At 35.8% G+C, this 24,910-nt stretch overlaps 1 protein-coding gene across 1 annotated transcript; it reads right to left on the bottom strand.

Moving 5' to 3' along the window:
* Positions 1-20,017: 20,017 nt before the first annotated feature.
* Cpr49Ag (Cuticular protein 49Ag) lies at positions 20,018-24,666 on the bottom strand. Its single transcript, XM_073992189.1, has 2 exons — positions 24,299-24,666; positions 20,018-20,507 (listed from the first exon to the last, which is right to left on the bottom strand). The coding sequence occupies exons 1-2, from the start codon at positions 24,460-24,462 to the stop codon at positions 20,270-20,272; spliced, it is 402 nt and encodes a 133-aa protein (XP_073848290.1). The 5' UTR covers positions 24,463-24,666; the 3' UTR covers positions 20,018-20,269.
* Between the last annotated feature and the right edge of the window lie 244 nt (positions 24,667-24,910).

The raw sequence follows: 24,910 nt of genomic DNA, 5'->3' as shown, positions 1-24,910 counted from the left end.
AATGCAGTGCCAAAGGTTCAGTTAAAATGCAATGCCAAAGGGTCAGTTAAAATGCGGTGCAATGGAGTGCCTCTTTCCGGGGTCACTCCCTTGTAAAAATCATGAGTGAAAATGCATAATTTGATGCACTTCCAAATCACTTGTACATATCATTTAACTGCCTCTTTGGAGGCAAACTTTTCGCTGGGTCGTTCCAGTACTTTTTAAATTGTTAAAGTGTCAAAAGAGAAAACCGTCGAAAATGAGCTCCACATACACATTTTTCCAAAATGTACGGGAACGGAAAAATGGCAGAAACGTCAAAAAAACTGGAACAAATGTCAAAGTGGACGTGTCAGCCAACATTTTTGCTCGCCCGAATTTGTCGTGTAAAAAGTTTCTAAAGAGAAAGCTATTCAGCGCCATTTTTGTTCAAAGAGAAGTGAACATTTTGCAACTTTTTGATGTACGGGAACGCATTTTGGGCAAAAAATGTGTAAAAACTTTTTAGTTCTGAAACGAAGCTATTGTTTATTAATTTTATTAATATTTATCAATCATGCGGAGAAGAAAATGTAAAGTTGGAACATCTTGCCTGCCAGTGCTCAGCATTCGCAGGCCCCAGTTCATGGCAAACGACAACATACATATATGATTTTTATACCCTCCACCATAATATGGAGCGTATAATTAAATTTGTCATTCCGTTTGTAACACATCGGAATATTCATCGGAGACCCTATAAAGTATATATATTCTTGATCAAGGTAATATTCTAAGTCGATATAGCCATGTCCGTCAGTCCGTCCGTCTGTTGCAATCAAGATACAGCTCGCAATTTTTAAGACTGAGCGTTGTAATTTATTAGAAGTTTTTGTTTCTCCTAGCATGTTTGGTATTGCATATGGGCTATATCGGTTCACGTTTTGATATACTCGTATCCCCCATAGAACGGTTCCACCCGATTTTCGTTATTTTTAAGGTTTTAGCTTCATTATCACAACGAAACGGCTGAAATTTGGGGGCTACGAGTATATCACGTTTTGATATACTCGTAGCCCCCATAGAACGGTACCACCCGATTGTCGTTATTTACAAGGTTTTAGCTTCATTATCACAACGAAACGGCTGAAATTTGGTACTTAGTCTTCGTTGGAGGTATAAAACTTATACAACGATACCTCCCTATTTTCGGTAGTTTGAAGGTTGTGGCCACAATAATCCACCAAAATGGCTGAAATTTGGTATTTGGTCTTCATTTGGGATATTAAACGTTCCATATGAAATTTATGGGTGTACATCCACGCCTTCATATCGCCTCCATAGAACGTACCTCCCAATTTTCGGTGTTTTGAAGGTTGTGGCCTCAATATTCCTACGAAATGGCTGAAATTTGGTATTTAGTCTTCATTTGGGGTATAAAACTTTCCATCTGAAATTTGTCGGTATAGGTTCACGCCTTCATATAGTCCCAATAGAACGGTACCAGCCGATTAGTGGTATTGTGATGGTTGAAATTTGGCTGAAATTTGGTATTTAGTCTTTATTTGGGGTATAAAACCTTCCATATGAAATTTGTCGGTATAGGTTCACGCTTTCTTATAGCCCCCATAGAACGATACCTTCGATTTTCCCAATTTTTAGTGTTGTTGCTTCAATAATCCTCCAAAAAGAATGACATTTGTTATTTGGTCTTACTTTGGGGTATAAAACTTTCCATATGGAATTTGTCGGTATATGTTCACTCTTTCATATAGCCCCCATGGAACGCTGCCTCCAGATTTTCGGCATTTTGAAGGTTGTGCCCTCAATATTCCTCCGAAATGGCTGAAAATTTTTATTAAGTCTTCGTTGGTGGTATGAAACTTTCGCCCAGAAATGTGTCGGTACAGGTCCACGCCTTAATATAACCCCCATAGAAAGTTACCTCCCGATTTTTGGTACTTTCAAGGTTATGGCCACAATAATCCATCGAAATGGCTGAAATTTGATATTTACAGGTCCACGCCTTCATATAGCGCCCATAGAACGGTACCTCTCGAATTGGAGGGTGTAACATGTTCGGCCGGGCCGAACTTTACGCCGTTCTTACTTGTTATAACATCAGGATAAAATTATTACTAGGACATTTAATTTAATTAATTCTTTAATTCTACATTTCTTTTTAACCTTACAGAAATGTCAATAAATAGGTGACAAATACAACGCTTTTATTGCTATTGTTTTACGATGACATATACTGCTGTTGTCGGTTTTTTTTTTCATTTCTGAAGCAATTGCAAAAAGTGGTATTTCTAATGTACTTACTGTAAATACAACATACATACATATAAGTATTTCCCACGAACATTCCAGAATTGGCAGCAGTCATATCAATAAGTGCATCCCGATTCATATTACGGACCTCCTGTTACATGGCTTTTACATTCTGTTTTACAAGCGATGTTTTCTGGCCAGGGAATCAAATCCAGACATTTAGTGTGCAAAGCAGACGTGCTTACCGTTTGACCACGGTGATAATATTTTATATAAATGTTGCTTTTAAAAACTAGAATTGATCACTCATTTCCCTTTTTTGTTTTTAATGCGAACATTACTTATGACAAGATTTGTCAACCATAAATCTACAAATGTTAATATCTCGAATAATTTATAAAACTTGAAGTTATCTACGAAAAAATGATTTGTTTTCGAATGTGTTTGTTATTCTTTGTAAATCATATCATTCTGTTTTGATTTAACATCCATTCGTGCGGAAAGAATATTCTCACCATCAACACTGTTGTACCAATCGCCAAAGAAGTCTATTTGGATTGTAGAATGCAAATTATTTTAAAAATTCTTCTCACATCTGTTTTTTCGCAGAATGAAGATATCTTTCCACCCTGTGCATGTGGTAGGGACGGGATGGGATAATGTATGCGGTGGACTTGTTGGAAAATGTCAACTGTCTGCCGAAGACAAACGGTTGACGGTTTGTTTGGTATTCATGTTCCGATTGCAGGTAACATACAGAACAGAAATAAAATACTATGGTAGGTCTTTGCTTATCTGCATGTAAAACCTTATGTTCGTTCTATCAAAATAAAAGATTGAATTGCTTGGTTTGGTGGACAAAATTGAATTGACCGTTGCTCTAATTATGTCTAATTGTTAATGGTGTTGTTCATATTGTGTTATTTCCAAGATGTGTGTGGAATTTTAATTTGGTATGGTTCGGTGGTGGCTATGCTTAGAAATAAGAGGAGATAAAATTGTATGTTGATACTAATAATGATACTAATTCAAAGCATATGTTTAGGCTGAAAAATAATTTAAATTGTCTTTAGCGCTTCGGTCTTTTGTTGCACTTATGTTTTGAATTCAGGGGAGGAGACTTATTCCTCTGTAGTTAGAACATGTTGTTCTATTTCCTGTTTTTGTTAACGAATCTCAAAATGCTTGGGCTCGAATCACCAGTTATGTGTTCCTCTAGCAAGATGTCAGCGTCAGCATGTTGGCTTTATTGATTGCTACCTTATTCTATCACAGTCGGCTTACTGCTGCTGACAGTTTTTGATGGAGAAGTTTTGTGACCACTGGGAATATCGAATTGCTGGTAGTTTAGTTGAAAAATGTAGGACAAATTCTAGCTAGTTCGGTTAAAAATTGTAGGGAGGTGCCGTTATATGGGGGCTTTACCAAAACACGGGCATACATATGTTGATCATTTTTAGTGGAGAAGTTTTGCGAACACTGGGAACCTTAAACGTCATATAACTCCTAGTTCGGTAAAAATTGTAGCTAAAATCCTCGAAATAGCGAAAATCGCACTTAACATTTATTGGAGTTAACGTTATTTGGGAAGTTTAGTGGAACTTTAAGGGATTTTCAAAGTACATGAAATTAATTAAACTTTTATTGAATTCGTTAGCTAAGTACTCCACTGCAAATGGTCCATACTGAGTTTGCCGATTTACTTCACGAAACGACTTAAAAATGCACTTAAAGTTGCACTTTTGTTTATTAATTTTTTTTGTAAGAAATGTATTTTTGATTCATTAAAAAAATTGAGTGGCGCGGACAAATGGTAAGTCAGTATGCCATGATTTATTTTTCTTAATATTTTACAAAACAATTATGATATTTTACACTTTAAAAAAATTAAAAAAACCCCTTATTTTTTCGTGCAATTTTAGTCGGAAAGAAGTGATTTTTTTAAGTTTTCAAAATTATAATTTTTTACTTTCCGTGGACATTTCAAAAGTGAGTTCCGTACATTCACGTGTTAAGATATATATAATCTGAAAGATTGGATTCTCCTCTGTTCGCAAAGCTATAAAATTGGTGCGGTATCGCGCGGTCTTTGGAGATATTCAAGATTGTCTAAAAAGACTTCGGGAATTTCATTCAGTTGCATTTTCCAAAAGTGGAAGGTAAACGCGACAATGAACGCCATTGTTGACGGTATTTTGAAGAAATGGACTCACTAATTCTAACAATGATAATTTCTGTAAAATTAAGAAACCTCTCGCAATTTTTCATAGTTTTGATCTCTAAATGTTGGTGATTTACATACAGTGCAACATTTTTAGATGCTGCGGTGCAAATACCAAAATACGTTAAAAATTGTAATGCAGTGCAGACCTGAACTTGATCTGAAAGACATTATTAACAAAATTAATGGTGCAGACCTGCTGAATGGACCAATAAACATTATAGATACAAATGAAAACAAAAAATATTGACATTTTACTCCTTACTAGATGTGTAGGGTTGTGGGGCTTCATCCAGAAGTGGACCTATGTTGACAGCTTTTGTGTGAGGAGGTTTTTTATTCGCTAACATCTTAAAATTTACATTTGCATCAAAATTGGCTGCAATTTTTGTCTTTAACCTTTAAAATACCCAATATGAGGGAACCCGGCATGTGGGGGCTATTCCAAAACGCGAACCTATATTGAAAATATTTTGTACATAAGTTTTCTATCCGCTGAAAACTCAATATACCAATTTGCATCAAAATCGATTGAAAATGTAAAACGTAAAAACGGCAGCCACCGTTACATGAGCGCTACAGGAAACCTCGGGTCTATGTGGCCCAATTTGAGCCCCACACTGTCCACTAATATAAGAAACGTTTGTGCAAAATTTTAGGAATCTACACCTTTTCCTTTAAAAGTTATTAGTAAAGTTCCGCTAAAGTGCTCATATTTTGCACTGTGCGGTGGCAAAATACCCCTCAGTAATGTTGGCGACATTTCGTGAGTATTTCTGCCATATAAAACTTCTCTACAAGTGTCTTAAGACACTCCGTTCGGACTCGGCGATAAACAGTAGGTCCCATATCATTGAGCTAATGTGAGTCGGGATGCACTCAATGATATGAGAGAAGTTTCCCTTGTCCTTCCGGGATGTTTGTGGAACAATTATAACGTTATATGGAGGCTATAAAAAATATGGAGGAAAAAAACTTAGACCTATGATGAATATTTCTAGTGGATTGTGATCAATAGGAACTTTAAATGTCAAATTACAGCTAGTTCGGTTAAAAATTGTGGCTAGAATCCTCACAATACCGAAAATCGGGAGGTACCGCTATATGTGTCCTATACGAAAATATGGACCTAATTTAACAATTCTTGTTAGCTCTCAAATTTCAAACCAAATACAGTTCGGCCAACAAATGAAGCTAAAATCCTCAAAATACTGATAATCGGGAGGTTTGTATGGGCGCTACACCAAAACATAGACCTACGTGGAAAATTAGTGGTGTAGAAGTTTTGCGATCATTGAGAACCTTAAATATAGAATTACCGATACAATTCTCAAAATACCGAAAATATGGAGTTATCTTTTTATGGGGGCTATACCGAAACATGGACCTATTTTGACAATATACATGGACCTATACCGATACATGGACCTATGTCGATAAATTTTGGTAGATAAGTTTATTGATTGCAGGGAACCTTAACGGGTAGTTTAGTCAAAAAATGTAGGTAAAACCTTTAAAATAACGAAAATCGGGAGGTACCGTTATGTGGGGGCTATACCACATAACGGTATGTTGAAAATTGTTCGTAAAGAAGTGTCGTGTCTGCAGCGAACCCCAAAAGTGAAGTTACGGGTAGTTCAGTTAAAAAATTTAGCAAAAACCATTAAAATACCGAAAATTTGGAGGTACCGTTATATGGGGGCCATACCTAAACATGGACCTATGTTGACAATTTGTGAAGAAGTTTCGTGACTGTAGGGGATCTCAAATGTCTTATTACGGGTATTTCAGTCAAAAAATGTAGCCAAACCCCTCAAAATACCGAATATCGGTAGGCACCGTTATATGGGGGCTATACCAGAAGATGGACCTTTGTTTATGTATTATATTTTGATGGAAAAGTTTCGTGGCTGCAGGGAACCTCAAATGTCAAATTACGGGTAGTTCAGACAAAAAAAAATTATTAAATCCTAAAAATACCGTTATATGGGGTTATATCCAAACATAGACCTATGTTAAAATTTTTTGGTGAAGAGGTGTGGTGACCGTTAAAAAATTCAAGTGTCAAATTACAGCTAGCGCGGTTAAAAATTGTAGCTAAAATCCTCAAAATACTGAAAGTGGGGAGGTTCCGTTATATGGGGGGCTATATCCAAACATGGACCTATGTTGACAATTTTTAGTGGAGAGGTGTGGTGACAACTACGAAATGTCAAAATTTTAGCTAAAAATCATCAAAATACCGAAAATCTAGAGTTATCGTTATATGTGGGGCTATATTCAAACATATACCTATGTTGAAAATTTTTGTTGGATAGGTGTGGCGACCGCTAAGAACTGCAAATGTCAAATTACAGGTATTCCGATTAAAAATTGTACCTAAAATCCTCAATTTACTGAAAATCTGGAGGTACCGTTATATGGGGGCTATATTCAAACATGGAACTATGTTGGCAATTTTGGTGGAGAGGTATGTGACCACTGAGTACTTCAATTGTCAAATTACAGCTAGTTCGGTTAAAAATTTTAGTTAAAATTCTTCCGAAAATCGGGAGGTACCGTTATATGGGGGCTATACCAAAACATGGACCTATGTCAATAATTTGTTGATTATAAGTTTTGTGGTCACTAGGAACCTTAAAAGTCCAATTATAGCTTATTCGGTCTAAAAATGTGACTAAAAACATCAAAATACCTAAAATCGGGCGGTACCGTTATATTGGGGCTATTCCAAAACATGGACCTGTGTCCACAAGTTTTGTTATATAAGTTTCTTGACACTTAAAAACCCTAAATGTAAAATTATAGCTAATTCGGTCTAAAAATGTAGTTAAAAACGTCAAAATACCGGAAATCGGGGGTACCGTTATATGGGGCTATACCAAAACGTGGACCGATATAGCCCATCATCGAACTTGACCTGCCTGCAAACAAAAGACGCATTTTCCCAAAATTCTCAGAATTTTATCCTGGTCAAGAATATATCTACTTTATAGGGTCGCAAATGAGTATTTCAATGCGTTACAAACGGATAAACAAGCTCAATATACCCTCCATACCATGGTACAATAATTTGGAAGGTACGTAAGGGGCTGGATTCTAGTTCTATGAAAATTTGAAATGAAAAATATTTTCTTTTTCTTTTTTTATACTATACGATTTGAAGTCTCTTAAATCATTTTTCTACTGAAGTGGCTGTAACTTCAAAAGTGTTGCGGAGGAGGTACTTGAAGGAATGGACCGACATAGTCCATTAGGGAAGTAGATCTTATTTTGGGAGTCATATGATTTGGATAGATATCGCGACCACTAGTTATTTCAGTGGGTCATCGTGGACTTGTCCACAGGACAACAACGAACAGCATCGGTATACATTTCCTAAGGATTTTCGAACTGCACTTGGACACAAATGTTGAACTTATGTGGGGGAGGTACCCTAAGGAGAGGACCGATATGGACCATTTTAGAAGTTAAACTAAATTTGGACAAAATATTAGGAGATCCAAAGTTTCGACCAATTTGGTTGCCCCGTTAATACCATTCTAGTGACATTTTGCCCATTTTCGAACTTGCCCATCTTCGAACTGAAACTAAGTGTGGACGAAATATGACGAAGACCAAATCTTTTGCCAAATCCGTTCATCAGTTCGAGAGTCATCCTGCTCTCCAGCCACTACATATGGTGCCATAGGGGTTTTTTACAACTCTCGGGCTGTTTTCTTAAGAAGTACGGACTTGTCCCAGAAAAAACTTTTACCGTCGTAATTGTGACAGCGAATGCAACTTGCTTCAACAAAAATCAAAGTGATTCGAGAGCAGGCCTTAAAGTGAACTTATCCGAAATTTTGTGTGGGAGGTACCCGAAGGAGTAAACAAATATAGTCCATATTCGAACGTAATCTATAACTGGTAGATATATTAGTATGTGTTAAGTATGGACCAAATCAGTTACCCCCTTCAAGAGTTCTCGTGCGCACAATTTTTCCGAACATTTTTGAACTTATGTGGGGGAGGTACCTGAAGGAGTGTGCCGATATGGCTTATCTTCGAACTTAAACTTAATATGAACAATATATTACGCAGGTCAAATTTTGGACCGAATCGGCAGATCCGTTCGAGAGTTATCTTGCGCTCCAACCACTACACACGGTGTCATAGGTGTTTATTTTTGCACATTTCAGGCTATTTTCTCAGGAAATATGGACTTGCCCCTAATGAAACTTGTACCGTCGTATGGGAGGCAGTGAATACAAGTTGTTACAACAAAAATCAAAGCGATTCGAGAGCAGGTCCTAAACTGAACTTTTCCGAAATTTTGTGTGGGAGGTACCCGAAGGAGTGGACCGATTGGGTCCATATTGCAACCTCATCTAAGTCTGGTAGAACTTTCCCAAGTGTGGACCAATTCGGGTACTCCCTTTAAGAGTTATCGTGCGCACAAATTTTCCAAACATTTTCGAACTTTTATGAAGAAGGCACCGGAAAGAGTGGACCGATATAAGCCATCTTAGAAGTTAAACTAAATTTGGACAAAATATTACGAAAGCCAAATATTGGACCGAATCGGTTGATCCGTTCGAGAGTTATCTTACGCTGCAGCCAGACAGACAGACGGACGAATGGACATGGTTAAATCACCTCTAATTTGTCTGAAACGGATTTCGTCCAAACATACTTGGGGTCTAAAACCATTATTTTGATGAGGCCCATTTTGCCCGTATGAAAGTGTATATACCCTCGTTAGCATAAATTCTGAGGGTATAAAGAAATTGTTAATTTCCAATTAGCAGATTTCACTTCTCCTAGGGCGAGCTCAGTACTTTCATAATCGGCAGAAATGCAATTTTTCCATTTTACTTCAATACTAATCGTGGTGGAGGGTATAAAAAGCTCGGCACGGACGAACATAAAGCCGTTCTTACTTATGGAGATTTATTACGTTTTCGTGAACGAATCAGCATGATCGGACTTTAACTGTTGCCTCCAACTCGCAGTTTTATGGTATAGCTGTAGATACTACTAGACACCAATAGACCAGAGAGGGAATGTTTTAGGCTCCATTTAAAACAGGCATGCTCTTCTTTGCAAAGACAGTGTACTCAGCGATCCCACTGAGTTGTCTTTGCATTTGCTTTTCACAGTGTACGTGAGGCACTGTATGTGAACAAAAAGAAACAAAACACATCATTTAGTTGAGGCTTTTTTCACTCATACATTCACACATGCTTTCGTTTTGTTTGTATTTTATGGTCATCGCTGATTTTAATTCATTTCCAAGTCCATAACGTCAAAAATTTCTTTACAATACAATTGATATCAATCTGGACATTTTAGGTAAAGTCGAACTGCAATAAAACTTAGTAAAAGGGAGACAGTTTTGTGTGAGAATTTTATATGATTTTGCAATGTTAACGGTGATCTATACCTCTTACTTACTGCATAATGGAATTGGTGTGGTATACGTGTATAAAGTAAGTGCCTTTGTATAAGATTATTGTTTTTGTGGGTTTCTTCGATAATTTAGTTTTCAATTATGTAAAGTACTTAATTCTGATCTATTTTAAAATCTATTAATTGAAAAAATGTTGAGTTGCCACAATTAAAATTCTTTTATAGCTGGAACAAGTATTAATGACAGCACGAAATAAGTGGGCCATAGAATCGATATCTGCTTAAGAGACTTGCTTTTGATAGCATTTAATTTTTTAGAAAACTTTAATAAATACTATTAATATATAAGAACTTCATAATAAACAAAACGGTAATTGATATCAAATTATATTCAATTGTTTAACCATAAAGCTTACAATGATGCAAATAAATGGAGAATAAAGATTGAAGAAGAGGTGGAGGGAACAATGATGACACCAAGTCCATGAAATTGATTAAGAGCACACTTAACGATAATCCACAAAGTGTGTGGTTAAATTGTACTACTTCTATTTAGTAGTATTTAACTGTATTTCGAGTGATTTAAGCCATGAACAAAATATGGTGTAATTTACATTCATATGCACAGTGGTGCTCAAAATATTTTTAACAGAAATTTCCTAATTCGGTTTCTATTTGGACCTTTAACATTTTAGGGTTTGAAATATATGCTTTTTGCTTATGCACTTTTTCATTCAAATTAGGTTTTGATTTCCTTTATTTTTTGCTGTAATGATGTTGTTCATTAGCAAAACATTTCAGTATATTTTCAGATTTTTATGATTAACGGTTTCACAGATATCGCGCCATGAAAAAGTCGGATGCAATTTTCGCCATTTTATATTTAGAATCAAATTTTATCAGTGATTGTACTCTTCGATTTTCTTGAAATTTTTTGTATTAAACTATTTAAATTACCATTTTTCAATTTGTTGCAAAATTTGTTATTTTACCAAAAAAATAAAAAGTGATGTTTTTCAACATCTGCGTTGTTTTTTTATTTAAAAATTTATCTTAAATATCTTAAAAACTTCTTCATATTGAGATTTTAACAATGGTTTAGCAATTAGTGTACCAGCATAGGTTTAAACGATGTGTATAAGTCTGATACGTTCCAACTCAACTTTCCGGGCTCAGTCGGTCACGGATGCTGAGTGACATCATATGTCATTTCCTCTGCACGTATCTGCACGTTACCTTTGCGGACACCGTAGAGCGGTAAGTTGATACTGCTTTTGTTGTTTTATTTTATTCTTTTCACCCCCACTGCTCATCATTCGTTTACTGAGTTATCGAAGCCTATGGATTTCCCCTTCTTCACCAAAACACATGGTATATTTCAAATTCAAACCCCCTTTCGTATTTAAATAATCATTTTCTGAAGACAATTTGGTATATTATATTTGGTAGATTATTTGGCTCAGATGCCCAGTCATATAATTCCCGAGCTGTAGTTATTTGACTATCAGTTAGTTTATTGTCCGGCTGGTTCAATAATTGCTAATCTATTTTCAAAATCGAAAAATAACTCCATTTTAACGGCGTTTAAGATAAATTCCTAAATAAAAGAAAAAGCCACATGTTAAAAATGCTTTCATACAGAAAATGTGCCTCATCGAAATAACGATTTTAGACCCCAATTATGTTTGGCCGAAATCTATTTCAGACAATTTGAAGTTGATTTAGGCATGTCCGTCTGTCTGTCTGGCTGGCTAAAGCGCACGATAACTCTCGAATGAATCAACCGATTCGGTCCAAAATTTGGCTTTCGTAATATTTTGTCCAAACTTGATTTAAGTTCGAAGTTCCACTCCTTCGGGTACCTCCCACACAAAATTTCTGTAAAGTTCAATTAGAACCTGCTCTCGAATCGCTTTGATTTTTGTTGTAACAACTTGTATTCACTGCCCCCATTCGACGGTACAAGTTTGATCATTGGTAAGTCCATACTTCCTGAAATAATAGGCTGAAAGGTGCGAACGGATTTGCCGATTCGGTCCAAAATTTGGCTTCGTAATATTTTGTCTAAACTTAGTTTAAGTTCGAAGATTAGCCATATCGTTCCACTCCTCTAGGTACCTCCCCACAAAAGTTTAAAAATATTCGGACAAATTGTGCGCACGATAAATCTTGAAGGGAGTGGTCGATATGGTCCATACTTTACACATCCTAATATATCTACCCGATTTAGATCAGGTTCGAATATGGACTAATTTCGGATAAGTTCACTTTAAGACCTGCTCTCGAATCACTTTGATTTTTGTTGAAGCAACTTGCATTCGCTGCCTCCATTACGACGATAAACGTTTTTCAGGGGCAAGTCCATACTTCTCGAGAAAACAGCCGGAAAACCCCCTATGGCACCATATGTAGTGGCTGGAGAGCACCATACCTCTCGAACTGTTCGTCCGTCTGTCTGTCCGACCATCTGTTGAAATCAAGATACAGCTTTATAATTTGGTACAGAAGTTTCTATCACTCCTATGTTGTTTGGTATTGAAAATAAGCTATACCGGTCTACGTTTAGATATAACTTGTAACATATCAAAACCGATCGTGTTAAACTGATAATTTACTCAAGGAGTATCACATCTCACAAAATATAGTTTCGAGAAAAACTGTGTTTTAAGTTGCAAATAAAAAATAATTAAAAAAATTAAGTTGCAGTGTTTTATTTATATATGCAATAAAAACTAGAAAATAATTTTTCATGAAGGAATCTCTCAAATGAAACGCATGCCGTTTAATATTGTCACAATATTAATTTAAATGCAAGCGTTTTATTTGAGAGATTCCGTCATGAAAAATTATTTTTTTTTTGGTTTTTATTGCATTTATAAATAAAACACTGTTACTTAACGGGCGATTACAGAGCGTTGTTGTGGTAGGTTGGCCAATAATTTTTATACGCCGCGCTGAGATTTAGTTATAGCATTGAAAAACATAATATCGCTGTAAACAGGAGCACATTGGGTATTCGAACAGACGGTGAACTGCACTTAAGCAAAATTGTTGAATTTTTGTGCGGGAGGTACCCTAATGAGAAGATCGATATGGACAATTTTAGAATTTAAACTACATTTGGACAAAATATTATATATTAACAGATATAGCGCTTACCATTTTAGCGAAATTTTTGGAACTTTTGAAGAGAAGGTACCGAAACATGTGGACCGATAGAACCCATTTTTAAACATAAATTAAGTTTGGACAAAATATTACCGAGTGGGGGAGGTACCTGTAGGAGTGGACCGCTATGACTCATGTTCGAACTTGAACTAAGTTTGGACAAAATATTACGAAATTACAAAATATTTCTTTCAAAGAGTTATCGTTCGCATCAGCCACTACACATAGTCCTATAGAGGTTTTTAGACCTTTCGGCCTATTTTCTCAGGAGGTATGGTCTTGCCTCTGAAAAAATTTGTTCCATTGTAATATGGTCAGCGAATACAGGTTGGTACAACAAAATTCAAAGCTATTCGAGATCAGGTCTTAAACTGAATTTTTCCGACATTTTGTGTGGAAGGTAGCAGAAGGAGTGGACCGATAGTGTCCAAATTGCAGCCTAATCTGTCTATGGACCAACACGGTTACTGGCTTCGAGAGTTAGAGGGCGCACAATTTTTGCGAAAAGTTTTGAACTTTTGTGGGAGAGGTATACGAAGGGGTGGAGTGGAACGACATCTTCGAAATTACACTAAGTTTGGACAAAACATTAGAAGGCAAAATTTTGGATTTCGGTTGATCGGTTCGAGAGTCATCATGCGCTCCAGGCAGCCAGACAGACGTACGGACGTAGGAAAAGCGACTCCAAATTGTCTGGGTATTGGGGTACTTGGGGTCTAAAAAATCGTATGAAAGTATATAGCATAAATGCTGAGGGTATAATAAGAGCTCGGCATATTACACTCTAAGTGTACTGGTTCCCCAAGTTTGAGTATATCTTATCTCCCCGGGATTCCCCCTGGCTACATCGCACAATGCTGCCGCTTCCATACAAAAGTGGACAAAAATAGAAGGCGTTGACCTCGGTTGATGCATTTTTGCACAAGTACTTATGAGGGCACAGGAATTGAAAATATCAACTTTGGTCCATATCGGTTCAACCCCCCATATATATAGATATTGCTGCAACTCGGCCAATTTCAATCGAATAGCCTTCAAATTTAGTATGTGTTATTTTCTTCGGCCCCTGAATAGCTACGATGATTTTCACAAAAATCGGTTCAGATTTGGATATAGCCCCCATATATATCTTTCCCCGATTTTGCTATAACTCGGTCAATTTTAATCGAATAGCCTTCAAATTTAATATGTAATATTTTCTTAGACCCCTGAGTAGTTTCACTGATTTTCGGTTCAGATTTCTATATAGCCCCCATATATCTTCTCCCGATTTTGCTATAATTCGCTCAATTTTTGATGAAAAGCCTTCTAATTTAACATGGGATGTTTTCTCAGGCCCCTTTTAATTTTTAATGGTTTTGATTTGATTTCGCAAAACTCGGTACAGATTTTGATATAGCCTCCAAATATATCTTTCACCGATTTTGATATAAATCGGTAAATTTTTTAAAAATAGCCTTCAAATTTAACATTGGATGTTTTCTTATGCCCTTTTTCAGTTTCAGAGATTTTGATACAGCTCTCATATATATTTTCGCCCGATTTTATGTATTCGATGCACTAAACACGCAATGTATGTGAGATATTTATAAAATTAGGAAAATGTGACGTAACTATTCGTAATTAAGTGACATCGGGCGAAATTATATATGGAAGCCATATTTAAACCTGAACCGATATGGACCAAAGTTGATATTTTTCATTCCTGTGCCCATATAAGTACTTGTGCAAATATTCATCAACCTAGGTCAACGGTAAAACTGAACATGGGCCTGAGGAACATCCCATGTTAAATTTGAAGGCTATTCATCAAAAATTGAGCAAATTATAGCAAAATCGGGTAAAGATATATGAGGGCTATATAAAATCTGAACCAAATCTCAGAAGGTTGCAGGGATGGGTAGAATGTTTTTACACATTTCGCTTCGGAAGAGATGTCCAATTAACGGAAATCAATAGGTGGCAATCAAAAGATATACTCTACGAAATATAAAGAATTTATATATATTTTTTTAAATTTAAATTTTTAATTCTTGAAAACGGTACTTTGCCCATGTCCAGTTGATGTCAACTTATTGCACTAAAATTTTATATTTATAGCTCACCCATCAAATCTCCATCCAAAACTTTTAATATTATCAACAAAATGTTCAGAAATAATTATTTTAGTGGTAGTGTAATTTTCATATGATTATCGCTTTAGATTACCTGGCAAATATTTTTCATATTTACAGAGCTATAGCTTCGTTATGGATGCACATATTCTTTCAGATTCGTAGTATCTAATGTGTTTACTCTAAGAGAGAAACATAAACATTTATAAAAGTTAACATCACATTTGTCGATGTTTGTCCGTACGGTAACACTGTGGGTCGGTGGTTAATACGGCCTCATCCGTCTTTTACCTGTCTAAAGACCCTCCACGACAGTTTTTTTTTATCAATGAACTTTATCCCTTTCAATACTGTTACACCATTACTAGCCGTAGAAGTCATAAACATGCATAAAGACAAAAAAATTTTGGCCAAAAATTTGTAATGCATCAAAATAATGGTCGTAGACATATCCTTATATATACAAAAAGAATGTTTCGACGAGCTGAGTTTCATCTATCTAAAATTTGTAATCACGCTACAGGTCACAATTTTGGTCGGGTCGTCACGAAATTTTTGGGGTTGATGGGGGTTCCTGGAAAGGAAGAAGCCTATTGATTTTGATGATGGTCGGATTATATTCAGGCGTCGGAATGGGCAAAAAACTTATGTGGAGAAAAAGACAAGGTTTTATTATAATTCTAATATCTCTGCTTCTTTTACGAGTATTTCAAAAGGTGTACAAACAACGGAGATATTGCAAAAGTCGTTAATCCAACCCAAACTTTCATATTTGGGATTTCTGGCTGGTAGCCTTCCAAAAGCAATGCATGTCTATGAAAGTAAAAAAGCTCACCTTTACAATTAAGCAATCTCACCTTTACGATAATGTAGGTTGACGTAGGTGGCCAAACGACGGAGATAACTTAATAGTAGGTAATACATCCCGTTTTTCCATTTTTTTGTAATCACGCTACAGGTCGCAATTTTCATCGGATTGTCACGAAAATTTGGGTGTTAATGGAGGCCCCAGAGGGGAATAAGCCTTTTGGTTTTTGTGATGGTCGGAATATATTCATGGGTCGGAGTGGGCAAAAAACTTATTTGCAAAGTAGTTAGGGGTACCATTTTTTACTTGAATTGTAATGACAAATATCCCAGCTTTGGTTGGGGTTCATTTCAACAAAAGAACAGTCATGATTGATTGATCCCAATTATCTTACCAAAGTGGTCAAATACTGTAGATATAGACAAAGACGTTCAGTTATCCCAATTTCTAATTTGTGGAATTGTATTTCCAATGCGGATATCTGTGTTGGTATTGCTGGTAAAATACCAGAGTATTTGCAAAACGCACTAAGCTATCCCAATTTTAATATTTTGAAGTATTTTTATACCCTCAGCTTTTGGCTAGAAAGGGTATATACACTTTGATACGACCAAAAATCTGCCTTATCGAAATAACGGTTTTAGACCCCAAGTATGTTTGAACGAAATTCGTTTCAGACAATTTGGAGTAAATTTAGATGTCCGTCTGTCTGTCTGGCTGGTGCGCACAATAACTCTCGAATGGATCAACCAATTCGAACCAAATTTTGAGTATGGTAATATTTTGTTCAAACTTAGTTTAACTTCGAAAATGGGCCATATTGGTCCACTCCTTCGGGTACCTCCCTCACAAAAGTTCAAAATGTTTCTGTAAAATTGTGTGAACGATAACTCTAGAAGGGAGCAATCGAGTTATTCCAAGCTTTGCACATCGTATTTTTCCTTCCAGATATAGATCGGGTTCGAATATTGACTATATCGGTCCACTCCTTCGGGTACCTCCAACACAAAATTCGGATAAAGTGAAGTTTAAGAGCTCCTCTCGGATCGTTTTCATTTTTTTTCAGTAAGTTGTCCTGGCGGCTTCCTTTACGACGGTACATTTTTTTCTTTGCGCAAGTCCATACTTCCTGAGATATTGGCCTAAAAGCTCCAAGAAACCCTGACGGCACCAACCAAAATGTCAAATCCGCAAGATAATTCGCAGGGAGTTTCTGATTGGTGCAGACTTAGGACATCGTATAATTTCATCAATTCATGTCCCTAGGAAAAGGTGAAGTTTAAGATCTCCTCTCGCATCGTTTTGATTCTGTTTTAAGTAGGTTGTTCTCATTTACAACGGTACATTTTTTTTCGGGAGTAAGTCAATACTCCCTGAGATAATGGCCCAAAAGCTCCAAAACCCTGCGGGGACATACTAAAATTTCTATTGTGCAAGATAACTCTAAATCTAATTTAATATTTCGAGTCCTTTATGAAGAAGTTTGGTTACTAAAAATGTTTGGTATATGTCAGTGATTTGGTTTAGCCCCACATTACGGTACCTACAGATTTTAAAGCAAACTCTTGATTCAAAATCGTTTTTTTTTTGGTCAGAGGCTGAGGGTATATCTCCGTCAGCACAGTCACGTCAGCACTGAGACTTTCTTGCTTGTTTTAAGGATAAATACCTTTGCTTCTCTTCTTTTTGTCTTCTGCAAAGCTTCAATAAGTACCAAATACATTGTCCACAGTATTTAAATATAAAATTATTAAGAAGTAAGCCAAGGCTATAGCCGGACGGGGCCGAACCTGTGATACCCTACACCACTACACCTGGAAATTAGCTTTCCACAAATCAAATAAACATATTATAAGAAATAACTTTGTGGATTCTGGTACCGTATCACACCAAGCTTAAATAATAATATAATAATTGTTTCACAAACATCCCAAAAGGGACAACGTTCAATGATATGGAACCCACAGCTTATCTCCGAGTTCGAACGGCGTGTCCTAAGACAGCACTTGCAGAGTATTTTTCATGACTGAAGTAGTCAGAAAATGTCGCAAACTGTACTGAAAGATATTTTGCAACCATTGAAAATTTGATTTTGCCTGGCTGGGGAATCGTTTTGAAAAAAGGAGGCAAAAGGACCCATGCTGTAATGTATGTATAAAAATCCAATTGGACAATTAAAACGTTAGGGAACCATGTAATTTGCAATAATGCAACAACTGGGAATGGGAAAATGTGGTTCTCTACACAAAACCCATTATATATTAAGCAGTAGGCCCGTTATGTAGCAGACACTTTATTGCAATTTGCATCAGGAGGAAAGATCTGTATTTCTTTTTCCATATGTAGGCTACTTTGCCGGTATATGCCCTCCAGGAAATAAAATATAGACATAAAATATTTTTTTATTTTTTATACAAAAGTAATGGTTCATATCACCCGCTAAGTAATGTCAGATCATCATCCAAAATTTTAGGCATCTTCTTACCTCGTGCAAAATTTCGTGCGACCTCTAGCGTGTTTATGATTACACTACATACAAATAGCTCGGTATATTAGGCTGTAACTCTGTTATCTTATTATGTACACCAACACAATTGATATCAATAGAAAGGTCAAGCATTCCTCTTCCAAGTATGGCTTACTTGCCCGGAATGTCTCTTCCAGGAATAAATATATAAGGTGTATATTAAAAATTTTCACAATTTTCACACAAAAGTTGTGGTCCATTTAACCCTCTAAACATTATCTGAACGCCATCATAAAATTGGATAAATATTATGTTATTGGTTCATTTCACCCGCTAAATATTTCACGATAACCAACAATAAAAATTGGGGTCTATTTTGGTCTGAACCCGACGTCCATACAAAATTCCGTGACGATCGGTCCATAATTGCGGCCTGGAGTTTGATTACAATTTATAATGGACAGACACACATCTCAAAATCGCTTTATCTCGTCGAGATATGAAGATTGGTATACCACATTGGGGGTCTCCGACGAATATTTCGCGGTGTTACATGCATTTTTACCAAAACAAACTTATAATACCCTTTCCCTAAAAAGTTTACCAGTGGAAAGCGTATGTACAGGGGTAGTGGTGTATGATATCACGTATTCGGCCCGTCCCGACTATAGCTTTTGCTCACTTGTCTTAAATAATTTGTTGCCATAAACGAATAATTAAAATGATTTTTTTTTAAATTTCGGTTTTTGCTATACTTTTGTTGTCTAACTATATATCACAAAAAAAGGAATAACTGGATCACTTAAGCATGACAACGAATATATGTCACTTTGGTCTAAGTAAGCTGTTCCACTCGTCAAACAAAATTTACACTTCATAATCGACTACTACTGATGAAAGTGAATGTGCGTCAAAATCAAACGTTCTGTTTTAGCCACTCAATAACACCGAGCACCGTTTTCATCAGCAACTTTGGAATATATCGCCCTAATAATTCCCATACTTAAAACTGAATCGTTCGCTTCGTTCGAAATATCACCGGTAAATCTGTAAAATCAGTAATGAGATTCTGAATGAAATTTTAGTTGTCGGCAAGTTAGGCGGCATTATAAATTTGTCACCTACACCTGATTACTGGTTCCACATTACTGTTGTGGAACATCCTAATATTAACTCCAGAACCAAGGGTATTCATAAACATGACACTCATAACCAATGACACTGAGAAGTCAGACAATGGTACTATTGACGCCTGTCTGTCATCAGACTAACCGTGATAAGTAATGCTTGAATTAAAAGACAACAACAATAAGACCCACATAAATGTAGGCTTTAGCTTCAAAACTGCTAGGTGTTGAATGCTGTGACCGCAAACACGCATGCGTGCAAATGATAAGTATGGATGACTACGCTACGTTGATGGTGACGATGATGATGCATCATCATCATCATTGTCAGGCTCAGCCAACTTAATAGCGGATCATGTTTGGCTAATGACCTTAAAGATGAGATTATTATCTGTAGTTATGGTTTTCGGATGCTTTACAAATCTTGTTTTTTGAAGATTAAGCTGTGCGTGAATTGAAATGATTTGTTGTTTTTATTGTCGGTTTTTTGTTTTGTTTTTGTTTTTCTTCTTAAATCATATTTTATTTATATTTCATTTATCGAGTACATGACACTTACTTAGAAGAGATATTTATGTATACAAAAATAAAGTAGTTATTGCTGTTGCAAATAGTAGTATTGGATTTCTTATAAAAAGTGGGGTGGGGGGTCTTAAACTAGATCTTAAGATTTAACTAAACTAATTATGACTTCTTGCTGTTATATTCTGTTTTGCATCATTTGCTATGTGTTTGCATCTATTGTGGAGGAACTGGCAAATGATCACCTTGAGGTTGGAAACCATTTTCATCGGCAACATAACGTAGGGTGATGATGTTACCCTCAGGATCCATATAACTGTAAGAACCGCTTTGTACCAAAATCATTTCTTCGTGTTCTTCGATAATTTGACCATCTTCAGTTTCCTGGCGGGGAACAAGGATTTTCTTCATGTAGCCAATGTTTTCAACTTTGATGCCATTGGAGGTTTCATAGCTGTAAAGATATGTTGAGAAAATTCAAGGGTGTTAAGAAATGTTTGGTATTTTAAGAGTAAAAGTTATGATAACAAGAGATTATAAAGGTTTCTACAAGGTGTTTATTATCGACCGTACTTCCAGTTGTAAATGTCTAATTACAAACGTAACGGATGGACTTAAATAACTGACTTTTTAACATGGGCGGAGAAAACGACTTAAACATTAAACCAAATTTTCGTTTAAATTTTATGCACTCAAAAAAATTCCCACTTTGTTGAAAATTATCGCTGATAACGAAATTTTATTTAACTCTTTTAAGACAATTCGGATGTTTCGAGGCACGCTACGTATGTGGCAACAACATCAGTGCTGTACAATGGAGAACTATAAATGCAAATAATGAAGAACTGGAAGAACTGCGGATTAGTAGTGATAAGAGAGGATTCTCTTTACTATACCACGGCAGATGAGGTAAAGTAAATATGTGTAGACAAATTGCTCTATTCGTTGACAGCTAGCAAAATATACCTACTTGAAACCATACAGGTCATAGTTGTACTTTGCTGGGAACTTGCACACTGTCCGGAAGTATTATGACGGACTCTCTTACGAATCCACCGTTGTGTCAGTTCATTGGAGAACTTGATTAGATCTACTCGGATAAGATCCATCGGATCTGTTCTGACGAAATTTCAGGTGTCTCTTTAAATATTGAACTTGCAAGTGGAAGGAACAAGAATCGACTATTGTGGAGATGAGGAGGAGATGGAAAAAATTGAGCACGTATTATTTCGTTGTCCTATACTTCGACGCTTCAGATATGGAGATCCCAATCTTCACCTGTCCATCTTAACAGAATCCTGTAAATTCTTTTAAATTAATCTGGGTAACAATTTAAAGTAAGGAGCTAAGCATTAAGATTACTTAGAAAGCTCATAGAAAGTGGTTACTCTCCGCAGAACTTCCAGGTATATACCACAGGAGTCCATCCGGTCAGACTTCGCAGTCGAAACTATTACCATTTTAAGTTCTATACAAATCGGGACTGCTTGCCAGTGCGCTATATATTAGAATTGATGAATATGGACAATGTAACACAAGTGGTACAATGATGGAGCAATCTAATCACAACAATTATATGGAAGTAGCATTCTCATTGCTGGGAGCGAGGCCTATTCTGAAGTCTAAAACCTGCGAATGGTAACCTATGCGTTTGTGAAATTGCCCCCGAAAAGATCGCAAAGATCTGTGAAGAGTTGAGATCCCCAGATTCTCTACACCACCTGTGGTACCGTACTTCCAGTTTGAGTCTCATGTGAACGCGGGTTGGCTGGCAATCCCTGCTAGAATTGGGTCTGCAGTAGAATACATTACTAAACTTCGGTGGGAGAGGTGTATTAAAGAGCGCCACTAAATATTGTGACATTTCGGGAAAGATATCTCTGGTATTGGCTTCCCCAAAGAAAAAATTATAATGTTGTAATCATGATCCCAACGATTATCCGCTATTTCATCACGATCCGAGAAGTGACATTAAACTGTATTATTAAACTTATGCGAAGATTTGTGAAGTAGGTATCTGAATGTGTTGTCCGTACTATACCTTCTTTGAACTTGATGCACGATTACATGGCTGAAAATACTCAGGAAATGTCGCCTGGCCTGGGAATCGCATCATGGTGGCACAGATTGCGATGAGCAAAGTACTGTTACGAGGTTTCTCCCTTCGAGAATTATCGTAGGCACCATTTTAAATGAACAACAGAGTTCGATACAAAAGAATGGTTGAGGCCCTATGCTCCACAGGGAGTGAAGGATAACAGAAGAAGAAGAATTTTAAATGAACATTTTGAACTTTTGTCGGTGATGTACCCACAAGAAAGGGCCGATGTTGCTCATCTTCGAACTTGGTCTAAGATCTAAAAAAATATTCTATAACATTTTATAGGCTACTGTGATCTATGGAAAATTGCCTATAAATTTGCTTAGGCCACTATGGCTTATGGAAATATTGTATAGGCCACTGTGGCTATGACAAATTTTAGAGGCCACTGTGGCCTATGAAAAATTTTCTATAACATTTTATAGGCTTTTATAGGCCACTGTGGCCTATGAAACATTGTTATAGAATTTTATAAGCCACTGTGGCCTATGAAAAATTTTCTATAAAATTTTATAGCCCACTGTGACCTATGCAATTTTTTTATAAAATTTTATAGGCCACTCTAACCAATGACAATTTTTTTATAACATTTTATAGACCACTGTGGCCTATGAAAAATTTTCTATAAAATTTATAGGCCACTATGGTCTATGAAAAATTGTCTATAAAATTTTATAGGCCACCTTGGCCTATGAAAAATTGTCTATAAAATGTTATAGGCCACTGTGGCCTATGAAAAAATTTCTATAAAATTGTATAGGTCACTGTAGCCTATGAAAAATGTTCTATAAAATTTTATAGACCACTGTCTGTGGCCATTGAAAATTTTTCTATAAAATTGTATATGCCACTGTAGCCTATGCACAATTTTCTATAAAATTTTATAGGCCACTGTGGCCTATGAAAAATTTTCTATAAAGTTTTATTGGCCACTGTGGCCTATGAAAAATTTTCTATAAAATTTTATTGGCCACTGTGGCCTATGAAAAATCTTATATAAAATTTTATAGACCACTGTCTGTGGCCATTGAAAATTTTTCTATAAAATTGTATATGCCACTGTAGCCTATGCACAATTTTCTATAAAATTTTATTGGCCACTGTGGCTTATGAAAAATCTTATATAAAATTTTATAGACCACTGTGGCCTATGAACATTTTTTATAAAATTTTATAGACCACTGTAGCCTATGAAAAATTTTCTATAAAATTGTATAGGCCGCTGTGGCATATGAAAACTTTTCTATGGTCTATGAAAAATTTTATATAAAATCTTATAGGTCACTGTGGCATATGAAATTTTTTCTATAAAATGTTATAGGTCACTGTGACCAACGAATTTTTTTTTATAATATTGTATAGTCCACAGTGGCCTATGAACAAATGTTCAAAAAATTTTTTTAGGCCACTGTGGCCTTTGAAAAATTTTTTATAAAACTTTATAGGCCACTGTGGCATATGAAACAGTTTTTATAAAATGTTATACCGACGACTATGTGTATATAAGGGTGGAGTTTATACAACATTGGTTATATTTAAATTTGTTTATGTTTAAATTTTGTTTGACATCCTGAGAACGGGCTTTTCTAAGAGCCTGAGAACGGAATTTTCACTTCATATGTTCTGAATATAAGGGATGCCTCCATTTATTAAGTAGATACCAATTGTAGATTATTGGCCATTTAGTAGATACTATAATTAATTTTGGAGGATTTTATTTTTTCTGATGTAGAAATATCTATATATTGATAATTTTTTTTAATTCGCTATTTAAAACTATATTTTTTAATGTTTCCAAATAATGAGGAACTAGTCCTAATTAAATTCTTTTTTTGTTTCAGATTTTTATAACATTGTACTTATAAAAAGTCTCTATATCAGAGGAATTGATTTCTTTTAAATCCTACGTCGGAACTTTCAATTAACACTTTTAGAATTTTTCTTTGAATCCCCAGAATGTTTCCCGTTTGAAGTTTTTAGAAACTGAGATGGGTAATTCCCTAAAGTACATCTAAAAAAATCAGCCCCAAAATTGTGAATTTGCAAATTAACTCAAATTTTTAAAAACACATATCTAAACACTTTATAAAAATAACTGACTTATTTTATATATGGTCCTTCGATCAAGAGATCTATGCACATACCTGCTGTTGAAACTTCCATCGGGATTATTGACATCGACTTGTTTGATAATTGTCGCTGGAGTTGTTGATGTGGTGCCGATTTCAGCCTGTTGTTCTTGAGCGGGACGGGCCAAGACAATGGCGAACAATAAAGCGGAAAGAACAACAACGGTGAACTTGTACATTTTGAAATATATTTTTTGTTTATATTTTGCGTTTAATTATCACTTTAATTAAAACAGAAATGAATTAAATTCAATCCTTAATTGGCGTTTAAAGCAGTTAATAAAATCACTTGTTAATCCAGATATGTTTTTGTAGGTCTAGGTTAATCCTTTTGAAAACGCTTAGGCAAGTGGAATTCTTAGTGGCTTGTTAAATGTGCTGTGTTGACAATGTGATACTGATGATGTTCCGTTGGCGGACAACACATTTTATACTGAAACGCACTACTCGGAAGCCCAAAATACTGAAACTCGTGTAAATGGAGAATCACAAATTTTACTACAACAAAAAAGTACATGAAAGCGAGCAAAACTACAAAGTAGAAACAGAATAAGAAAGAGTAAAGTTTTGTGATTATGATTCGCTCAAATAGAAGTTAAGTCAGATGGTACCTAAGTACATGCGCAC

This window comes from Musca autumnalis, unplaced genomic scaffold, assembly GCF_047663935.1.
Source record: "Musca autumnalis isolate F117 unplaced genomic scaffold, ASM4766393v1 scaffold_5, whole genome shotgun sequence".
Classification (NCBI taxonomy): domain Eukaryota; kingdom Metazoa; phylum Arthropoda; class Insecta; order Diptera; family Muscidae; genus Musca; species Musca autumnalis.
The sequence above is the reverse complement of the archived record's forward strand: the minus strand, read 5'-3'. Positions and strand labels throughout refer to the sequence as shown.